This window comes from Penicillium antarcticum (genome assembly GCF_028974205.1).
Source record: "Penicillium antarcticum strain IBT 31339 chromosome Unknown utg000009l_segment0_segment0, whole genome shotgun sequence".
Classification (NCBI taxonomy): domain Eukaryota; kingdom Fungi; phylum Ascomycota; class Eurotiomycetes; order Eurotiales; family Aspergillaceae; genus Penicillium; species Penicillium antarcticum.
The window spans coordinates 3,066,268-3,084,259 of NW_026695307.1; the positions used below are offsets into that span (position 1 = coordinate 3,066,268).

Sequence of the window (17,992 nt, forward strand, 5' to 3'; positions counted from 1 at the left end):
TTGGGACATACTTTGGGACTTAATTCCATTGCATCTTGACTTTAGCTTGTTTTATGTACATGTAAACTGTGCGTAGAAGCCTACGTTCACTGTGGCGACCCACTAGGTGATCCTCTAGAAATGTTTTCTCAAGATTACATATCATATCATTGCTATCATTAATGCTACATACATCCCCAGTTTCAAAGCTAACGTGAACGGATAGTAGAGTGTCAAGACTATATCCATATCCAACCATGGGATCTCTCTATTTCTCTCCTGCTCAGGTTAGACACATATGTATGTCTACCATATCACTTGTTGACAGGATCAGCACCCAAAACCCACCCAATACCACTAACCAAACCACCCGTCACCATATTGCTGACCAAATCCCTCTTCCGGACACGACTCTCGCTATCAGGAGAAAGTGGTCGATCTCCATCTGCGCCGGCATCGAAATTCATGCCTGGACCGTGACCCGTTGAATCGGCTGCTCCGCGAAGTGGGAAGGCATTCTTGTGCAATGCGAGTGCTGCACCGCGCGCAACTTCGAAGAGGCCCATCGGCGCTTCGTGGTGCGAGCTCATATTTGCATGGGCACGTGCACGGCGTGCCGCGCGCTGCTGTTCGGTGTCGAAGGCGTCACGCTCTGAGTCTGAAGGTCCAAACCCGCCTGGGACTGAGGAGAGGGTGTCGCCCTTTGTGTCCCAGAGATCTTCTTCTTGTTGCTCGCTGGCGCGGAGGGAGGAGAGTTCTTCGTCGCAGCGGCGCCAGGCGCCTAAAATTTCGGGGAGGGGGTCTGGAGAGGGGACAAGAACGAGGGCTAGGGAAAGGAGTTCCATTCTTTGGGAGAGGTGGGTGATTTGGGATTGGAGGGTTGGGGATGGGTTGACTGGGGTTGTGGAGCGGTAGCGGCCGGCGTTGTAGACGGCTCGCCAGGAGATGTCGTCTGGGACGGCGGGGGTGTTCAGGAGTGGGGAGGAGGTTGAAAGGAGGGATGGGGGTGTTAGCCTGGTTAGGATGTAGGAGTAGGCTGTGCCGAAGTCGTTTGAGGATAGGGCGGAGGCGATTGCCAGGGAGGTGATGCGACGTTCGGCTGTGAGGAGGATAGATTCCTCTGAGGGCTTCTGGTGAGATACGTCATCTTCGGCGTCAGCGGTGGTGTTTTTAGGCACGCCTGCGGCTACTAAGTTGCGTCCGATGGAGAGAAGATCGTCCAGCTTAGTGTAGCTCTTTGCGTTTTGCTCCAGGACCTTCTCGATCAAGACAAGAGGATCATGGTGAACGCGGATGCTGACAGGCTGGAAAGGAACGCCATGTTGGAGAGTAAGGGAGTAAAATGAGAGGGCGTGAGTTGCAGCGATGAGAGCATGCGTTTGTTTGAACCCAACAGAGCCAGGGAAGTGTGGTTGGAATGCTTGTAAGCTGGGGTTCTGTCAGTGCCAAGGTTCATTCTTTCTCGTGCAATAGCGCTTACATGTCGAATGCCCTCTTCATTCCTCCGCGGGTTCGGTTGCCATTACTTGCGTTGTCATACGCTGTGAAAATAGCAACTTGGACGGCGGATTCCACTTGTGATGCACTCAACGGTGCTTCTTTGGGGCTAGTATACAGGTCCACGGCCAATTCAAATTCTGGGAGTGGTATCAGTATCAATAGTAAACAATTGGAATTCGTGGACTTACCTCTGGCTGCTAGTAGAGTCTTTAGGATCTCTGTTTCAACCGTCTCCCGTGAAATCCTCCAGAAAAGTCCGTGATAAGGTGAAGGCTCATCCCAACCTTCTGACTGTTCGGCTTGCCAGTCTCGAAGCCAAAGCAACCTTTCCCGGACCGACAGCCATTCTTGATATGACCTGGGTTGCTTCACGGTAGAGTTGACCACGCTCTTGAGTTCTGCCAGTTGCATCTCCTCGGTGCTGTGAAGACACATATTTGCTGCAACACGACAGGGAACCAGATGACCAAGTTCGGTCAATATGCGAAGGGACATAAGCAAAGCGCTAAGCAATGAGATTGATGCTGGCGATGGTTGAGTAAGAGGATTGGTCGGCCTCAAGAGGGCGTTCTGCAGCAGTGATGCCCGGGAGGTCGATGAAATCGAATCGGCATCATAGTGAACGTGAACGGATGGCAGCACCGAGTCTGAGCTTAGGTATGAGCTTTCCTCCAAGTCAAGTAGCTTAGCAACACGTTCCAACACCTTAAAAGATCCCTCTAGCACAGCCATCGAGGAATCCGCATGTGCATATACCACAGACAGACCGGATTGACAGTATCTAGTCTGGAGTTCTTTCGCCTTTTCCCTCGGAATTTGAATACCGGGTTCTTCATATCCTCCCAGGTCGACATCTGACGGTCCATCCCATTGTGTAAATGCACCCACAATACTCTCGCGGTCCACAAGACTTCTCGATAGGAGCCATTCATTCACATGTTCCCAACCAGCCAATTCGGCTGACTGAGTCTTTGATCCTTCGATGAAAGACACCGAGTTATGCGCAGCAGCCTCGTTGAGTCTCCGGCGTTTGGATCGACTGCCACCATAAAACCACGGTCCAATCAGACCCCTCAAGTTATTGACCAAATCCATGCTGCTTCCTTCGAATCTCATTAAAGACAAGAGAATGTTGACAGCCGTCTGATCGTCCATAGACTCCAAAATCTCCAGTGATATTGTCTCGTCGCGATGCGCATAGTATTCATAGTTGAGGCGAAGCAATGGTAATAGGCTCGAGATCAGCCATGTTCGAAGTACTGGCGAGTGTTCGTAGAATGGCAGAACGAGTTCAAGGACCAGCGGCTGGAGTGCTGTTTCCGAGTCGATAAGGTGCGCCCGATGGATAATGAATTGAGTTAGGAGGTCTGCGGAAGCGACATCCTCTTCCTCGTCTGGGCGTTGCAGTGGTCGTAGGTTAAGCTTCCGTACGCGCTTTCGGGCAACCGATTCGGATAAGTCTTGAACGGCCGATGTATTAATGGATCGGTCTGCGGGTACAGTTTTGGAGCTATTGGCCAGCTCTTGAATCACCGAGGTATAGTGACAGGGCTCTGTACTCTCCGGGAGGAAGGTCAGGATAATGCGCAGGAGGCGCTCCAATGGAAAACAATGAGGAAACTGCGCCTGAAGAATGGGCAGATCAGCCACGTTACCATCTGCGCAGAGTATCGTGGCTAAGAGGATAGCGTGCGCATCTGACAACTCGAGAGCCATGATCTCAAGAGTCGAGACAGTGTGAGGTGGCCTCATAGTCAGTGACGGTGTTGCATACGGCGGGGCGCACAGACCAAGTCGGAAACGAAAGGGAAGAGTCGCATCCGCCGGCCACTTCATCACCACCTTTTTCGCGGTCTCTGTGCCTACCACCAGCTCAATTACCTCCTTCTATACTTCACAATGGCTTCCGGCTACGGACTTAACGGCGGTATGTGACATTTCGCCCTGTTCCAAAGGGATCTGCTCGGGTCCGCGGTCATGAGTCTTCGGATCACAGCTTGCGCAGCCAGTTCCTTCCCCCACAAATGAACCCGGCTAATTCACTGCGGATTCTAGGTCAGAACCGCTGCTATCCCTTCTGGCAGGAGGTCCTCGGTTGCTACGTGGTTAACTCCGGCGAGGGTGAGGCTGGCAAGAAGAAGTGTGTGCCCGCCCTGGAGGACTACTACGAGTGCCTTCACCACCGGAAAGAGGTAAGGACACTCCCCGATCGATAATTACTGCGCATTCAATATCCAAAAATTCGGTCTAATGGAACTATGTGACAACAGGCTCTTCGTACTATGAAGATGCAAGCTGCCTACCGCAAGGCCGAGGCCGCACACCCGCGAGAGAACGCCCCCAAGGCTGAGCAAATCCGCAGCCTGGGTCTACTTGGAAAGGAAGAGGAGGCCACTACTCTGCTGAACCAACGGTGAAGGGGTTGTGACTTTTCTTTTTCAATGCTTGTTATTCCGTGTTTCCGCCCGGGACTTTAGCCCGGAGCCTGTGACTGTATAGAAACGCTCAACTGCTCTTGACCATCAGGTCTATTGGTTCGAAATGATACTCCAATTCGATGACAATCGGTCTTTTATTTTGGTGTATTGAACTTGTGATATGGGTCCGGGATGGAAAATGTAGCAATAGGAGATGAGGGATTTCCAACTCCATAAGCTTAATTGGCAGGCTAGAAATATAGCCTGGCTAGGTGCAGACAAATACCCTCAGTGGTCAGTCGTTTGTCCCTAGCCGCTTCTCCCGGTGATCTCTGCTGGCTTCTCCTTTATATAGTTCGCGGGACTCATTCTCCTCCGCCCATCTTTGATAGGGGGGTCTGATAGGGTGCTGGAGGATAGCTTCAGCCACCAACTCGTAGTCAGCAACAATCTTGTGGAACATGCATACCTACATGCATAAGTATATGGCTGTGTTCTGCCTGAGCCTCATCCGCTCAACACCTTCCATATAAGGTTTTGTCGAGCTCACTGCCCTGAGCAAATCTCCTGGTGCAAGTAAACGAATGTATCAAATTGTTTAGATAGTAAGCTGACAGATCTGAGTATCCAGTTAGCAAAGTGTAGGCATATCGCCCAGGTGGTGAAGTGTAAGCATGCCATGCATGGATATGTTTCGATCTATGACTTATATCTGGAGCATCCCCAGTCTCCAAGTAAAAACAGTTTGATCGAATTTAAATATACTAATGATTGCAGCCAGTATGCGACCGGGCTTGATGATTTACTATACCAGGTATATAAATATTTAAACATCACCCATTAGGCAGTCATTCATCCAATATTTTCATCGAAGGTGCCAATATCGTCAAAATTGCGAAATTGCAACCTATCACATACATTGTTGATCCCAGAAACCCCTCAAATTGAACTGGCATGTGGCATTTTTGAGAGCTTCAAATACCCCGATCGCACATCTCTAATTCATACATCATTTCGATCTCAATGAACGCGTCAGTCACGTGTCCGCCTAGCAAAGAAAAAATCGTCGCGCTGTGAATGGAAGCCCGCCCGCACTAAACCCAAAACAGACTAGCCCCAGCGACCCAAACATGGACCAGCGCGCCGGGCAGAAGCACCCCCAATGATATAAACCCGGCTGCGTGACCTCGACCCTTCTCTACTAAAATCTTCCCTTTGCTGACTAATTTAGGCGTTCCTGGCTTCCCTTCCGCGCTTCACTTTCGCGCTTTACGTTGCCTTTTTTGCACTGGGTTTCGGATTGGGTTGGGCTTTGGATTTTCCTGATTTTTTTTTTCACCTCAATTGCGCCCTTCACTCGGGTGAAAGAGTGAAGGCCCGCCATGGCTTCCCGGTAAGTGTCCGCCAATCACTACGCGTCTGTCACGTGAAACTAATATAGCTCCAGCCTCGACCGTCTTGTCACGTGAGTCCACATCTGGCATAGGGATGCAAGTAGACCACAGTACTGACCACCATCTAGGCTTCTCGAGACGGGCAGTACGCAGTTGATCCGCAACACCGCTGCGCAACAGCTAGCGGATGTCCAGAAACAACATCCCGATGAGCTGTTCAACTTACTCGGGCGCATCTTGCCCTATCTCAGATCCAAGTCCTGGGATACAAGGACAGCTGCAGCCAAGGCGATTGGCCTAATCGTATCAAATGCCGACCCTTATGATCCAAATGAGGATGATGGCCTCCAAATCAAGTCAGCCGCAGAGCACGATGACGTTGAGATCAAGTCAGAGATCAAGTCTGAAGAACCCACTCCGAGTAATGGTCTCCTCAAGTTGGATACTTTGGATATCGCATCTGTATTGAAATTCGGCAAGCGACTCCTCGGCAGTGCGGGCAAAGAGTATGAATATTCGCTCGCATCCATGGAGCCGGCAGCCAGATTGCAACATCAAAAGAAGACCTTAGCCGCACGTCTCGGCCTGAAAGGCGAGTATGACGACGATGAACTCATGGAGGATATCGATCTCGCCCCCAAGGTGGTGACTCCCGCTCCAAAGCGCGAGCCGGAAATTGCTCCCATTTCTCGACAAAACAGCGTGCAGGATCCTCCCTCCCGTCGGCCCTCGTCGCCAAATGAACCCGCAATCAAAGAAGACGTTGGACTGAGCAAGCGGCAACTCAATCAGCTCAAACGCAAGAACAAGCAAAATGCCAAGATGGGAGCTAACAAGGTCCGTGTTGTGGATCTCTCTTCTCGGCGCCAATCTGACATTGTTACGACCCCTGTGACTACTCCCCACCCCGTCAAGTCCGAGAACGACAGTGAACAGAATGGCGAGACGAAACCCGACTATTTTTCTCTTGAACGCGCCGAAGATGACGATGACTCCAAACTGGTCACGGAATTCAAGGGACCCATCGCCCCTGAGCGACCTCACATTCAACCGGAGATCGTGGAGCAAGGCGGAGGATGGCCATTGGAGCACATGTGCGAATTTCTTACCATGGACATCTTCGATTCAAATTGGGAGGTTCGACACGGTGCGGCGATGGCTCTACGTGAAGTGATCAGGGTCCAGGGCATTGCAGCTGGCCGCCTAGATGGGAAGTCTCGTGAAGAAAACGACGCCCTCAACCGCCGCTGGTTAGATGACCTTTCATGCCGACTACTATGTGTTCTCATTCTGGACCGATTCGGTGACTACATTTCCGACAATGTTGTGGCCCCCATCCGGGAAACTGTGGGCCAGACCCTCGGTGCCCTCCTTTCACACCTACACCCCAAATCAGTTCGATCATCCTACCGTTGTCTTTATCGCATTATCATGCAAAATGACCTAGGATTGAGTCGCCCCGTATGGGAGGTCTGCCATGGTGGCATGATCGGCCTTCGGTACCTCGTTGCAGTTCGAAAGGACTTGCTTGTCAAGGATTCCAGTATGATGGACGGGGTCTTGGAGGCTGTGATGAAAGGCTTGGCCGATTTCGATGATGATGTTCGGGCTGTCAGCGCTGCGACTCTTGTCCCCATCGCAGAAGAGTTTGTCACATCCCGGACTGGAACTCTCGGTCCTCTGATGAACATTGTCTGGGATTGTCTCTCCAACCTACAAGACGATCTTAGTGCCAGTACCGGTTCTGTGATGGATCTTTTGGCTAAGCTATGCACATTCTCCCAAGTTCTGGATGCCATGAAGGCAAATGCTGCGGATGATCCAGAGGCATCGTTCGGAAAACTGGTTCCTCGCCTCTATCCCTTCCTCCGCCATACCATCACCAGTGTTCGCTCTGCCGTGCTTAGAGCTCTTATGACATTCCTGAATCTAGAAGGCGAAGGCACCACCGACTGGGTAGATGGCAAGGCACTACGATTAATCTTCCAGAATCTTCTCGTGGAGCGCAATGAGGGTGTCTTGAAGCTATCTATCCAAGTCTGGTCTGAGCTGCTCAAGGTTGTTGAGATGCGTGGCTCATTTAAATCCGAGGCCGAGCTGTCAGAATCCGTCCAACCTCTGGTCACCTTGACTTTGGGTGCTTTCGGTGTGCCACGATACCCTATCCCCATGAACGCCTCGCTATTCATCAAACCGTCCGGCGTACCATTCTGTGCCCCCCCTGCTCCCCCTCCCTCCAAATCCTCACCTCCCCTCGCAACTCCCGGCGGAGCCGAGACGCCCAAGCCGGGACGCAGACGCAAGTCAGAGAAGAAGGAAGCGCCCCCTCCTTCAGCTCACAATGTGGATGGGCATATGCTATCCGGTGATATTGATCTCGTTGGGGCGGATACCATGCTGAGATCAAAGATCTATGCTGCCAAGGCATTAGGTGAACTGATTTCCTTCTGGGACAAGTATGAGCTTCCAAGTCTTTGGCCGGCGATCCTGGATGCACTTAAGCTCTCTGCATCTACAACACAGCTTTCTTCCGCAATGGTCATGGAGGAGTATGCTCGCCGCGCTGGATCAGAGAGCAATTACACCACGACGTTGACTGAACATCTCCGGCCTATCCTTGAAGGCGAGCGTCCATCGTGGTATGCCGACATTGCATGCTATCTCCATGTCGCCCGCGCTCAGTGCCATTCGTTGCTGAACACGTTCCGCGACCATGCACATGTTGCACCCTCCCGACTGCCCACATTGGCTGTCGTTGTACAGGGCGACGCAGAAGCTGGACCCAATGCCTTCTCCTTGGCTGATGCCGAGAAGATTGTTGGACCCGACTTTGACCGTCTGAAGAAGAACCTGACACCCGCTCAACGTATCACTGCTACCCAAGTATTGAATGATACCCGCGCCACTGCCCAATCTGCCGTCGATGAGGCAAGATTAATGAGAGAACAGCGAGACATGCGTGTCCTGGCCGCAACCGCAGGTGCCCTCATCGCATTGCGCGATATCCCCAAGAAGCCTGGTCATATTATCAAGGGCATGATGGACAGTGTCAAGAAGGAAGAGAATGTGGAGCTCCAACAGCGCTCTGCAACCGCTGTCGCAGGTCTCATCGAGTATTACACAGCTGCCACGAAGCGCGGACCAGTGGACAAGATCATTGGAAACTTGGTCAAATATTGCTGCGTGGATACGTCCGAAACACCCGAGTTCCCTCACAACGCTCAATTGGAGAAATCGATCTTGTCTCTGCGCAAGGAAGAAGATCGACGCGACCATCCCGATGCGGCCAAGTTCGAAAGAGAAGCCAAGGAGGCACGCATTATGCGCCGTGGTGCCAAGGATGCATTGGAGCAGCTGACCGTCAAATTTGGCGCTGACCTTCTGGAGAAGGTTCCCAACCTCGCGAAACTTGTTGAGCGGCCATTGCGAGATGCTTTGGCATCCGACGAACTTCCCGAAGACATCACGAAGCCCGATAACGAACTCGGCCAAGAAATAGTGGATGGTCTGTCTACGCTGCGGGCCCTCCTGCCCAAGTTCGATCCTGGTCTCTATCCATGGGTTATCGATCTTATGCCCATCATTGCCAAGGGTCTTCAGTGCCGACTCTCTGTTATTCGTTACGCCGCAGCCAAATGTTTCGCTACTATTTGCAGCGTCATCACAGTCAAGGGTATGACCATGCTGGTTGAAAAAGTGTTGCCAATCATCAACAATGGTCTTGATGTGCACAATCGCCAAGGTGCGATCGAGTGTATCTATCATCTCATCCACGTCATGGAAGATGGAATCCTCCCCTACGTTATCTTCCTCGTTGTTCCCGTTCTTGGCCGCATGAGCGATTCTGACAACGATGTGCGTCTTCTGGCGACGACCTCATTCGCAACCCTCGTCAAATTGGTGCCTCTCGAGGCCGGTATTCCTGACCCCCCTGGCTTCTCAGAGGAGTTGCTCAAGGGCCGTGACCGGGAGAGGAAGTTCATGTCTCAGATGCTGGATGTGCGCAAGGTTGAACCTTTCCAGATCCCTGTCGCCATCAAGGCTGAGCTTCGACCATACCAGCAAGATGGTGTCAACTGGCTCGCTTTCCTCAACCGTTACAACCTCCACGGTATTCTTTGCGACGACATGGGTCTGGGAAAGACTTTGCAGACAATTTGTATTGTGGCAAGTGACCATCACATGCGTGCTGAAGAGTTTGCCAAGAGTCAATCTACCGACTCTAGGAAGCTTCCTTCCTTGATCGTCTGTCCGCCCTCCCTTTCTGGACACTGGCAGCAAGAAGTTAAGCAGTATGCACCATTCCTCAGTTGCATTGCTTACGTCGGTCCTCCCTCTGAACGGTCAAGACTTCAACCTCTGTTGGCCAACACCGATATCATTGTCACTTCTTATGATGTCTGTCGGAATGATAACGATGTGCTCAGCCCTATTAACTTTAACTACTGCGTGCTTGATGAGGGCCACCTGATCAAGAACCCCAAGGCCAAGATCACCACCTCTGTGAAGAAATTGGCAAGCAACCACCGTCTCATCTTGTCTGGTACACCCATCCAGAACAACGTTCTCGAGCTGTGGTCACTCTTCGACTTCTTGATGCCAGGCTTCCTCGGTACCGAGAAGGTCTTCTTGGACCGGTTCGCCAAGCCCATCGCAGCAAGCCGTTTCAGCAAGTCCTCTTCGAAGGAACAAGAAGCGGGTGCATTGGCAATTGAAGCACTGCACAAGCAAGTGCTACCATTCTTGCTTCGCCGTCTTAAGGAGGAAGTTTTGAACGATCTGCCACCCAAGATCATTCAGAATTACTACTGCGACCCAAGTGAACTCCAGAAGAAGTTATTCGAGGACTTCAGTAAGAAGGAACAGAAGGAGCTGGCAGACAAGGTTGGCAGCACAGACCGCTCCGATAAGGAGCACATCTTCCAGGCGCTTCAATACATGCGTCGTCTGTGTAACTCTCCTGCACTGGTGGTCAAAGAAGGTCACAAGCAGTACAATGAGGTACAGACGTTCCTGAACACAAAACGATCAAATATCAGAGATGTGTCCCACGCACCCAAGCTCAACGCCTTGAAGGACTTGTTGGTCGATTGCGGTATTGGCCTGAACCCTGCAGCGGAAGGTGAACTGGATACAGGCGCAAGCTACGTCAGCCCGCACCGCGCACTTGTTTTCTGTCAGATGAAGGAGATGCTGGACATTGTGCAAAATGATGTTCTCAAGAAACTGCTCCCATCTGTTCAGTACCTCCGCCTGGACGGTGGCGTGGAAGCAACTAAACGCCAGGACATTGTCAACCGTTTCAACACCGACCCCAGTTACGACGTCTTGCTCTTGACCACCAGCGTTGGTGGACTGGGTCTCAACCTCACAGGAGCCGACACCGTCATCTTCGTTGAGCACGACTGGAACCCACAGAAAGATATCCAAGCCATGGATCGCGCTCATCGTATTGGTCAGAAGAAGGTTGTCAACGTCTACCGTCTGATCACTAGAGGTACCCTGGAGGAGAAGATCCTGAATCTGCAACGATTCAAGATCGACGTCGCCTCCACCGTGGTCAATCAACAAAACGCCGGTTTGGGCACGATGGACACAGATCAACTCCTTGACTTATTCAACCTCGGCGAAACTGCAGATACAGCCGAGAAACCAAGCGATCAAAACGGGAATGAAGTCGACATGGTCGATATCGACGGCGAAGTCAAGGAGAAGGGCAAGAAGGGCTGGCTAGACGACTTGGGTGAGCTTTGGGACGACAGGCAATACCAGGAAGAATACAACCTGGATTCGTTCTTGGAAACCATGAAGAACTGATCTACCCTGTCATCGCCATCTCAACCAGTTTCCTCATCCAAACTTGCATTTGCATCTGAACCCCGGATTCGTCTGATGATTAGATTTCATCTTCATTCCATCTCACATTCATCTCTCACCCTTGAATACCATCACCCAATCCCCCTATCCCTCTCAACACCCCATCCCATCCTCATTTCGAACGATTTTCATGCCTAATGCCATTGTACTATCCCCATGTTCTTCTTTTCCATGGAGGCTCTGCATTGTCTGTACAACAGACCGGGGCATAATATCCCATTTTTCCCTCTACTTCTACATTTATTTCTATTTCCATTTTTAGCAGCTGGGAAGGCCTTTTGATTTACGCGTGTTTCGCTACCCCCCTTTGATTTCTTCTCCATGTATTGCTAGCTTCATTTATCATTGCCCCCCCCCTGATGGATGGATCTTTATCTTATCCTGTATGTACATAGCAAAATCTTTTGATTCATCCAGATTTGGTGTCATCTCCCGTAGACCAGACTAGAGTAGATGTCGACGAAGACTTAGCTGACTTGGATGCACTGCAAACACTCCTGGGAACTACCTTGAGTACTACATGCCCCATGGTGAAACGAAGAATTCATGATGAAAAAGCGATTATTGCCAATAAGTACATAAACAAAGACGAAAGAAGAAACAGAGACGCCTGTCTTGTGGAAATAACCTGAAGAAGAAACCATGTATCCTAGACGCCAAATCCGACACAAGGCTCGAAACGAGCCTTGAACGACAAGGAAAAAAAGAACACCAGAAATGGAGCGAAGGAGAAAAGAACTGAAGGATTATTAAACCCTCGACAAAAAAAAAAAGAGCAAAAAAGATAAGTAGATACAAGCAAGAATGGGAATGTTGGTTCGTTGACATTGCAGACGAGCATAACTGCAATGTGTGATTGGCTGAAATAGATTGCGAAGATGGAATTGCTTGATCCAAACACTAGGTTGTCATCAGAGACGCGACCTAACGCGCCAGGCGTGTGCCTATTATGTCATGGGGTGATTAGGCTTGTCCCTTTGGCTTGGATAGCATATTGAGACGGCTCATGCTGAGAACGCCGCGGTTCTTTTGTCTGGTGCTGGCGGGGGTGCCGACTTTGGAGGTAGAAGGTCGGACTGGGGTCCTGGTGAGGCGCTTCATAGGGCTTGGCTTCACGGGGCTTGGAGTGGGTGGGCATGACTTGAGTCTCTTGGTGCTGCGCTCCTCGGTGTGCGCATCAGCTGGTGGGACGTTCTCGGTGTTTTCGGTGTTGGAAGTATCGTCAACCTCGCTGCGGTGTCTCTTCTTGTTACCGATGCCGTGAGCGATTCCGTGAGCAACCACGGGAATCTCTGGAACAGAAGCAGTCTGTTCCACGCCATTTGAAGGGCGCACGCGACGAATGGATGAAACGCTAGGGGAATCATTCACGGCAGCTGAGATAGCGGAATTCTTCTCTGGCGTGAGAGTTGGGAGGACCGGATAGAACACATCGGTAGAAGTAGATCGTTGCTTGACAGAGGGGACCTTGGAAGGCGAGGGCGAGTCTTGAGCAAGCTCGTGACGGGACTTGACAGTCGGAGTAAATTCAACATGCTTCTTCGGCGAAGGGGTTGGAGCAGAGTCCGTTAGATCAGCAGGGGGTGCCGCAAAGAGCGAGTTGGTTTTGAAATCAGGTACAGCAACATGGGTGCCAGATGCAATTTGGGCAGGGTCACGAGAGAAGAGAGGTTGACGCCGGCGAAGAATAGACCGAAGATTGCTGAGAGTTGGCAAATTGCCCTTGAGGCGTGGGTTGAAATCGGTACGAGGTGTTCGTGGCGAGGCAATTGTTTTAGCAACCGGAGAAAGTTTCAAGGATGGGATCATGGAGGTCCTCGGAGCCTTGATACTGGTAGCAGTTGTACGAGCGAGGGAAGCACGGGTGGGAGTCATGAGTGAGTTGCGAGCACCAGGGCGAGGGCGTGGGCCCGCGGGTCTGCGAGGCGTCTCAGGCTTCTCCATAGGCTTGTCTGCAGGCTTCTCGGCAGGTTTCTCTGATCCGCGGCGAGATGAAGTATCTTCAATTTTGTTGTGCTTCACACGCTTAGCGGCCGCTGCAGGAACAGGAGTAGGCAAAGCCGAGGCCTTTGCAGCAGGCCGAGAAGGAGATGAGCTTTGGCTCTCCGGTTCGTCAAGCTGCGCTTTGGATTTGGACCGCTTGAGAGACTTGGTAACAGGCTGGAAGCGACCAGGAGTAGCGCGGAATGCCGAGGCGTGTCCTGCAATCGAGTCCATCTTCTTAAACTCGGCCATATGCACATCGCTGAAACGGCCAGCCCTGCCCTTTGGCATGGCAATCTTCCGATCTCCGTGATCTTCAGCGTCCTGCTTTGATTTGTCGTGAACCATCTGTGCTTTAATTCGGGCAACATCGCCACGAACGCTTTCCATGAGTTTCTTGGCCTGGTCGCTGAGATCGTTTTCCTGGGAAGAGAACTTGAATTCGAATCCCGGGGTTCCAAATTGGCTAGTTGCGGGAGACGCCTTGGACTTGGTAGGTGTGTTGTCAATTACGTCTTGCTTGATGATCCTGCCATCGGCGTCCTTTTTTATGGGGTTGAATCCAAGAATTAGGCCCGAGTCCGCGCGTTTGGTCGTGCTTTGATGCACCTTGCTAGGATGCATTTCTTCCCGGGGCGGACGAGCTGCAGTTACACTAGTTGGAGTTCGCGCGGTCACGGATCTAATTCGAGTAGACGCGTTGGGAGTCTTTTGAGATGGTGTCTTCGCGACTGGGGTCTGAACGTGGGGAAGATCGCGGTCGACAGTTTCTTCCCTCTCGGCAACGGAGGCAAGTCTGGAAACTGGAGTTTGCTGGGTTTGTTGAGGGGTAGGGTCTTCAACCTATGTAGGAAAGAAACAAACATCAGACGCGAGCCTCTGAGAATTACCTGGGCCCATCCCACAATGGGATGTTGCTATGCTCACTCACCTCCGGAGACTCCTGGGCGCGGCGAATGCGCGCGGAACGGCGGATCGCCATAACTGCAAACAAAAACACAACCGACAGACCGAGATATGCGAGGAAATCACAATAGTCTCAAAAAGTATTGCAAGGGTAGATCTCAAGAAAGGAAGTGGGGAAACGTTGAAGTCGAGGCGGTCGAAGCGAAATGTAAACAACGCCGAGCGCGTTTGACGTCAGATGACTCAGCAGCTCTATAGGGCCACTTTGAACTCACTTCACTTTGATACTTTGGACTGGCAATATATTTTTTATCATGACTATGTTTCGTGAAGTAACCGAGCTTCTTTGGTATTCGAGGCACCCAGCCTGTATGCAGAAGCCCCAGGCTCGACGGCCAATAGTAGTAGCCCAAAACGCTGAAACACTCTTTTTACACACATCAAGATTCATCTATATAGCTGTTTCTTGGATCTCTCTTATATTGATCTTTCGATCATACTGTTAGAGAACAGGACATTGTAAAACACCATACCAGCATATAAGTAAGTGGATATCAACATATCAACCACCGCTCTCAAAGTCAGAGCCACTTTACAAGTGCATTTTGGTATACCGAGTTCAAGAACGCACCTGAGCCTTTAAAGCCCACAACATCTTCGTCTTTAACTCCACCAAAATAACGTTAACTAAGTTGTCTGGAGTGTCGAGGCCTTATCTCTCAGGCTAAAACCTCCGCTCGAGATTAACTAAGTTAACTAACCTTCCGCGGGCCCAGAGAAAGTGTCCCCTGGCTAAATTCGACCACTCCTCATGTCTGACGTATGAATTCGAATAATGCCATGAGTACAAACGGGAAAATCCGAAATCACGGGCTGCTCCAGACCCGCGCTAGAACCCGACGCGGCCGCAAGACAACGTCCTGTTCCCAGTGCCACTCCAGGAAACAGAAATGCAATAAAGAGCTACCATGTTCTCGCTGTATCCAGCGTGGGGTACCTGAGCTGTGTCAGTGGCCTGAAAAAGACAGGGGCCATGAATCTCCATCTCAGGGGGGAGCAAACGCATCAGGTTAGACTAACACCCCCCCTCCCCCGCCTGCATAGCAAGCTTGAGTCTGACATGGCGATCAAATAGCAGATAACCAAGGAACAGAGCTGGGACAGTTATATATTGCACGAGGAGCACCAAGTTTCTTTGGAAACTCTTACTTTGGCCACCAGGTGGCAGCACGTATGATTCAGGAGTCCGCTCCGGATTTACCCCCCATGAGCTTGTTGTCTAGCAAGGACTCATTGCAATCATTCCGAAATGACTCCGGTCCATTCTCGCAAGTCTGGGATCTACTTGGTCTCCTACCGCGGAATAAGGTGACCGTTGATCGGCTGATTGAGAGGTTCTTGACTGAGATCAACTGGGCCATCGACACGGTCCACCCCGAGACCTTCAGACAGCAATTCGCGGAGTTCTGGGGGCGGAAGTTTGGGTTTGACGAAATTGCCGGCGTGGACCTTCGCTGGCTCGCTCTTTTGTTCATTATTCTGGCTTTTAGTGTACTCCTAGACAGCCCCACGACATCTTCACCTGAAAAACGGAAAGAAAGCGAAGAGGCTTCTCTTCGCTTTTACTGGGCTGCTAGGCGAGCTATTGTTATTTCCCCCTCCTTTCACGGAGAAAGCTTAGATCTTGTCAGAGCAGGCCTGATGGTCACACGTTATTTACTATATACCCGGCAAGTTGCAGAAAGTTGGCTCACTATCAGCTTTGCTATGCGTATGGCTCAAGCACAGGGCATGCATATTGACGGAGAAAAATGGGGGTTGTCTAAGAAAGCCACGGAGACTAGAAGACGCCTCTGGAGCAATCTTTACATGCTTGACAAGACAATTGCACTTGCTCTCGGAAGGCCATACGCGATATCAGATCATATGTGCCTCATCAAAGCGCCGGAGAACGCGTGGCTGGATGGATTGACAGATGAGCAGTCATCTATAGCCAAGGCACATCCCATAAGCTATCCCACACGAAGTACTGTGTCACTTCTCGGGGCTGGATTGGCTAAAATTGCAGGTGAAATCCAAGATCGATGCTTTGGCTTATACCCTGCATCATACGACATGGTAGTCGAGATGGATCACAAACTCGTTGCGTGGAAACAGCAACTACCTGCGTATTTCTCGGTGGATGACTCCGAACTATCACTGGATGACTCCCACACATTCCTGCCATGGCATCGGCTTTATCTGCACTCTGCATTCCATTTTGCTCGAATAACTCTTCATCGACCTCATCTTCTACGTGAATCTATCACCAATCGCTTCGGCCTTAGCCACCAGGCATGTATATCCTCTGCGTCTTCCGATCTCAAAATCAGGTTACAATCATTGAAATATGGAACAGCAGAAAACATGAGATGGACGTTAGGAACCCACAACATGTTCAACAGTGCCTTCATTCTCGGCATTATAGCGGTGCGGCGACCCAACGCGCCTCAGACTGCGGCGATATTGAATGACCTCGAGGAATATTGTGAACGACTGCGGAAGGATGTTTGGCTTAACGAATTTGGCCTTGCCGAAGTTAAAGTGGTGGAGTTGTGTATCATTCGCACCCGAGGATTTGCCCAAGCCACCGACCAGCCAAGTGAAAACACCTCAATGAGCCCACTCGAAGTGCTGCCAAGCTTTGTAGCACAGCAACGGGAAGACAACCCGGAAATAACGTCGACTATGAATATCTCTGGCCCTGGAATTCCCGCTTCTCCCAGTCAGCCTCCAGTCTATTCTCCTGATATGACGTGGCCCGCAGTGTGGGAAGACCAGAATTTTGCGTTTCCACAAGCAGCAGATCTTGAAACCTGGGAGCAAATGATCTCTGAAATTGCGTATCATACCTAGTGTATCCAATAGTGACAACGCAGTGTTTGAATTTGGCGATTGATCTAACGACACAGTGACTGTAGATTAAAGGCTTTAAGACCCATGACTAATATTTTTAACCACAAACATTGGATAGTGGACGAAGTTTGTTTACATTTGTAGATATCGAAAGGCGCGTTTGTATTTCTGTCCTATCTGGGATAACTGGATGCGCTATGTCCCACACCAAGCTCTCGCCGCTCGCCGCCCCCCTCCCTCCTCCTGCTCGCAGTGACGTGGAACAACATGATTCATGATTGACATATCACATCAAGTATCCTGCTAAAGATCCTTGTTGTGGAATTCACTTCTTCTACTTCTGGGTCTTTGCGTCGTTCTGGTTGCCATCGGTCTCATCCTTGTCTTTGATATCGGCGAGGGTCTCGTGGTAGGCCTTCACAAGCTTGCGGCGAGCCTTCAGGAAGACCCAGTTGGCGGATTTAGCCTTGGTATCTGTGAAGGTGCCCAAAAGCTTCGTGTCAATCTGTATAGCGTATGATTAGCTTGAGCAGCATTAAGCTGGCGATAATTTTAACCTTAAGAGGGCTGGTCATGCACATGTAGGCAAGCAGCAGGTGCTTGGTCTCACTTGGAGTGAGACCGGCAATTTCAGAGACATTCTTCTCTTGGGCAGAGGCCGTCCCTTTGGGAGAGGAGGACATGGTGGATTGTTTGGATGAATCGGATAGATGCAGAGAGGAGGTGAGAGAGGCGTCAGAGTAATGGGGAGTTTCAAACGCCCAGGTAGTGACTCGACAGTTTGTATTTGTCGTCGACGAGTAATCACACGGCCACATACGGTATTTCCATATGAGCCGCTCGAAAAGACGCCGAGAATTTGGAAGAGTCGCTAAAGATACAAGAAGCAGGGACTTACGCACATACAAAAGCGGTCATAGATCTTTTTACGGCGCTATGGAGTACGAGATGGTTTCTATACGAAGCCCTCGAAGCAAGTGTTCTATTTCATGCATTGTTCTTGCCCCAAATTGGCTTCTATTTCCTAATATACCTATCTTC

General features: G+C 50.8%; 6 protein-coding genes across 6 annotated transcripts; 3 read left to right on the plus strand and 3 right to left on the minus strand.

Annotated features, from left to right (window-relative positions):
* Window positions 1–293: 293 nt before the first annotated feature.
* Window positions 294–3,195, minus strand: N7508_009524 (secretory pathway Sec39 family protein; the record flags this gene model as incomplete). The annotated part of the gene is made up of 3 exons (XM_058467587.1): window positions 294–1,407; window positions 1,460–1,616; window positions 1,668–3,195. 3 exons carry the CDS (start codon window positions 3,193–3,195, stop codon window positions 294–296), a joined length of 2,799 nt encoding a protein of 932 aa, XP_058315433.1.
* A 183-nt stretch (window positions 3,196–3,378) lies between these two features.
* N7508_009525 (uncharacterized protein) lies at window positions 3,379–3,896 on the plus strand (the record flags this gene model as incomplete). The annotated part of the gene is made up of 3 exons (XM_058467588.1): window positions 3,379–3,406; window positions 3,535–3,671; window positions 3,750–3,896. The coding sequence occupies 3 exons, from the start codon at window positions 3,379–3,381 to the stop codon at window positions 3,894–3,896; spliced, it is 312 nt and encodes a 103-aa protein (XP_058315434.1).
* A 1,382-nt stretch (window positions 3,897–5,278) lies between these two features.
* Window positions 5,279–11,107, plus strand: N7508_009526 (DNA-binding ATPase; the record flags this gene model as incomplete). Its single annotated transcript, XM_058467589.1, has 3 exons — window positions 5,279–5,289; window positions 5,344–5,361; window positions 5,419–11,107. 3 exons carry the CDS (start codon window positions 5,279–5,281, stop codon window positions 11,105–11,107), a joined length of 5,718 nt encoding a protein of 1,905 aa, XP_058315435.1.
* Window positions 11,108–12,130: 1,023 nt separating this feature from the next.
* Window positions 12,131–14,132, minus strand: N7508_009527 (uncharacterized protein; the record flags this gene model as incomplete). The annotated part of the gene is made up of 2 exons (XM_058467590.1): window positions 12,131–13,993; window positions 14,082–14,132. 2 exons carry the CDS (start codon window positions 14,130–14,132, stop codon window positions 12,131–12,133), a joined length of 1,914 nt encoding a protein of 637 aa, XP_058315436.1.
* Window positions 14,133–15,289: 1,157 nt separating this feature from the next.
* Window positions 15,290–16,951, plus strand: N7508_009528 (fungal specific transcription factor domain-containing protein; the record flags this gene model as incomplete). Its single annotated transcript, XM_058467591.1, has 1 exon — window positions 15,290–16,951. The coding sequence occupies one exon, from the start codon at window positions 15,290–15,292 to the stop codon at window positions 16,949–16,951; it is 1,662 nt and encodes a 553-aa protein (XP_058315437.1).
* A 334-nt stretch (window positions 16,952–17,285) lies between these two features.
* On the minus strand, window positions 17,286–17,634 carry N7508_009529 (uncharacterized protein; the record flags this gene model as incomplete). The annotated part of the gene is made up of 2 exons (XM_058467592.1): window positions 17,286–17,456; window positions 17,509–17,634. 2 exons carry the CDS (start codon window positions 17,632–17,634, stop codon window positions 17,286–17,288), a joined length of 297 nt encoding a protein of 98 aa, XP_058315438.1.
* Window positions 17,635–17,992: the final 358 nt, after the last annotated feature.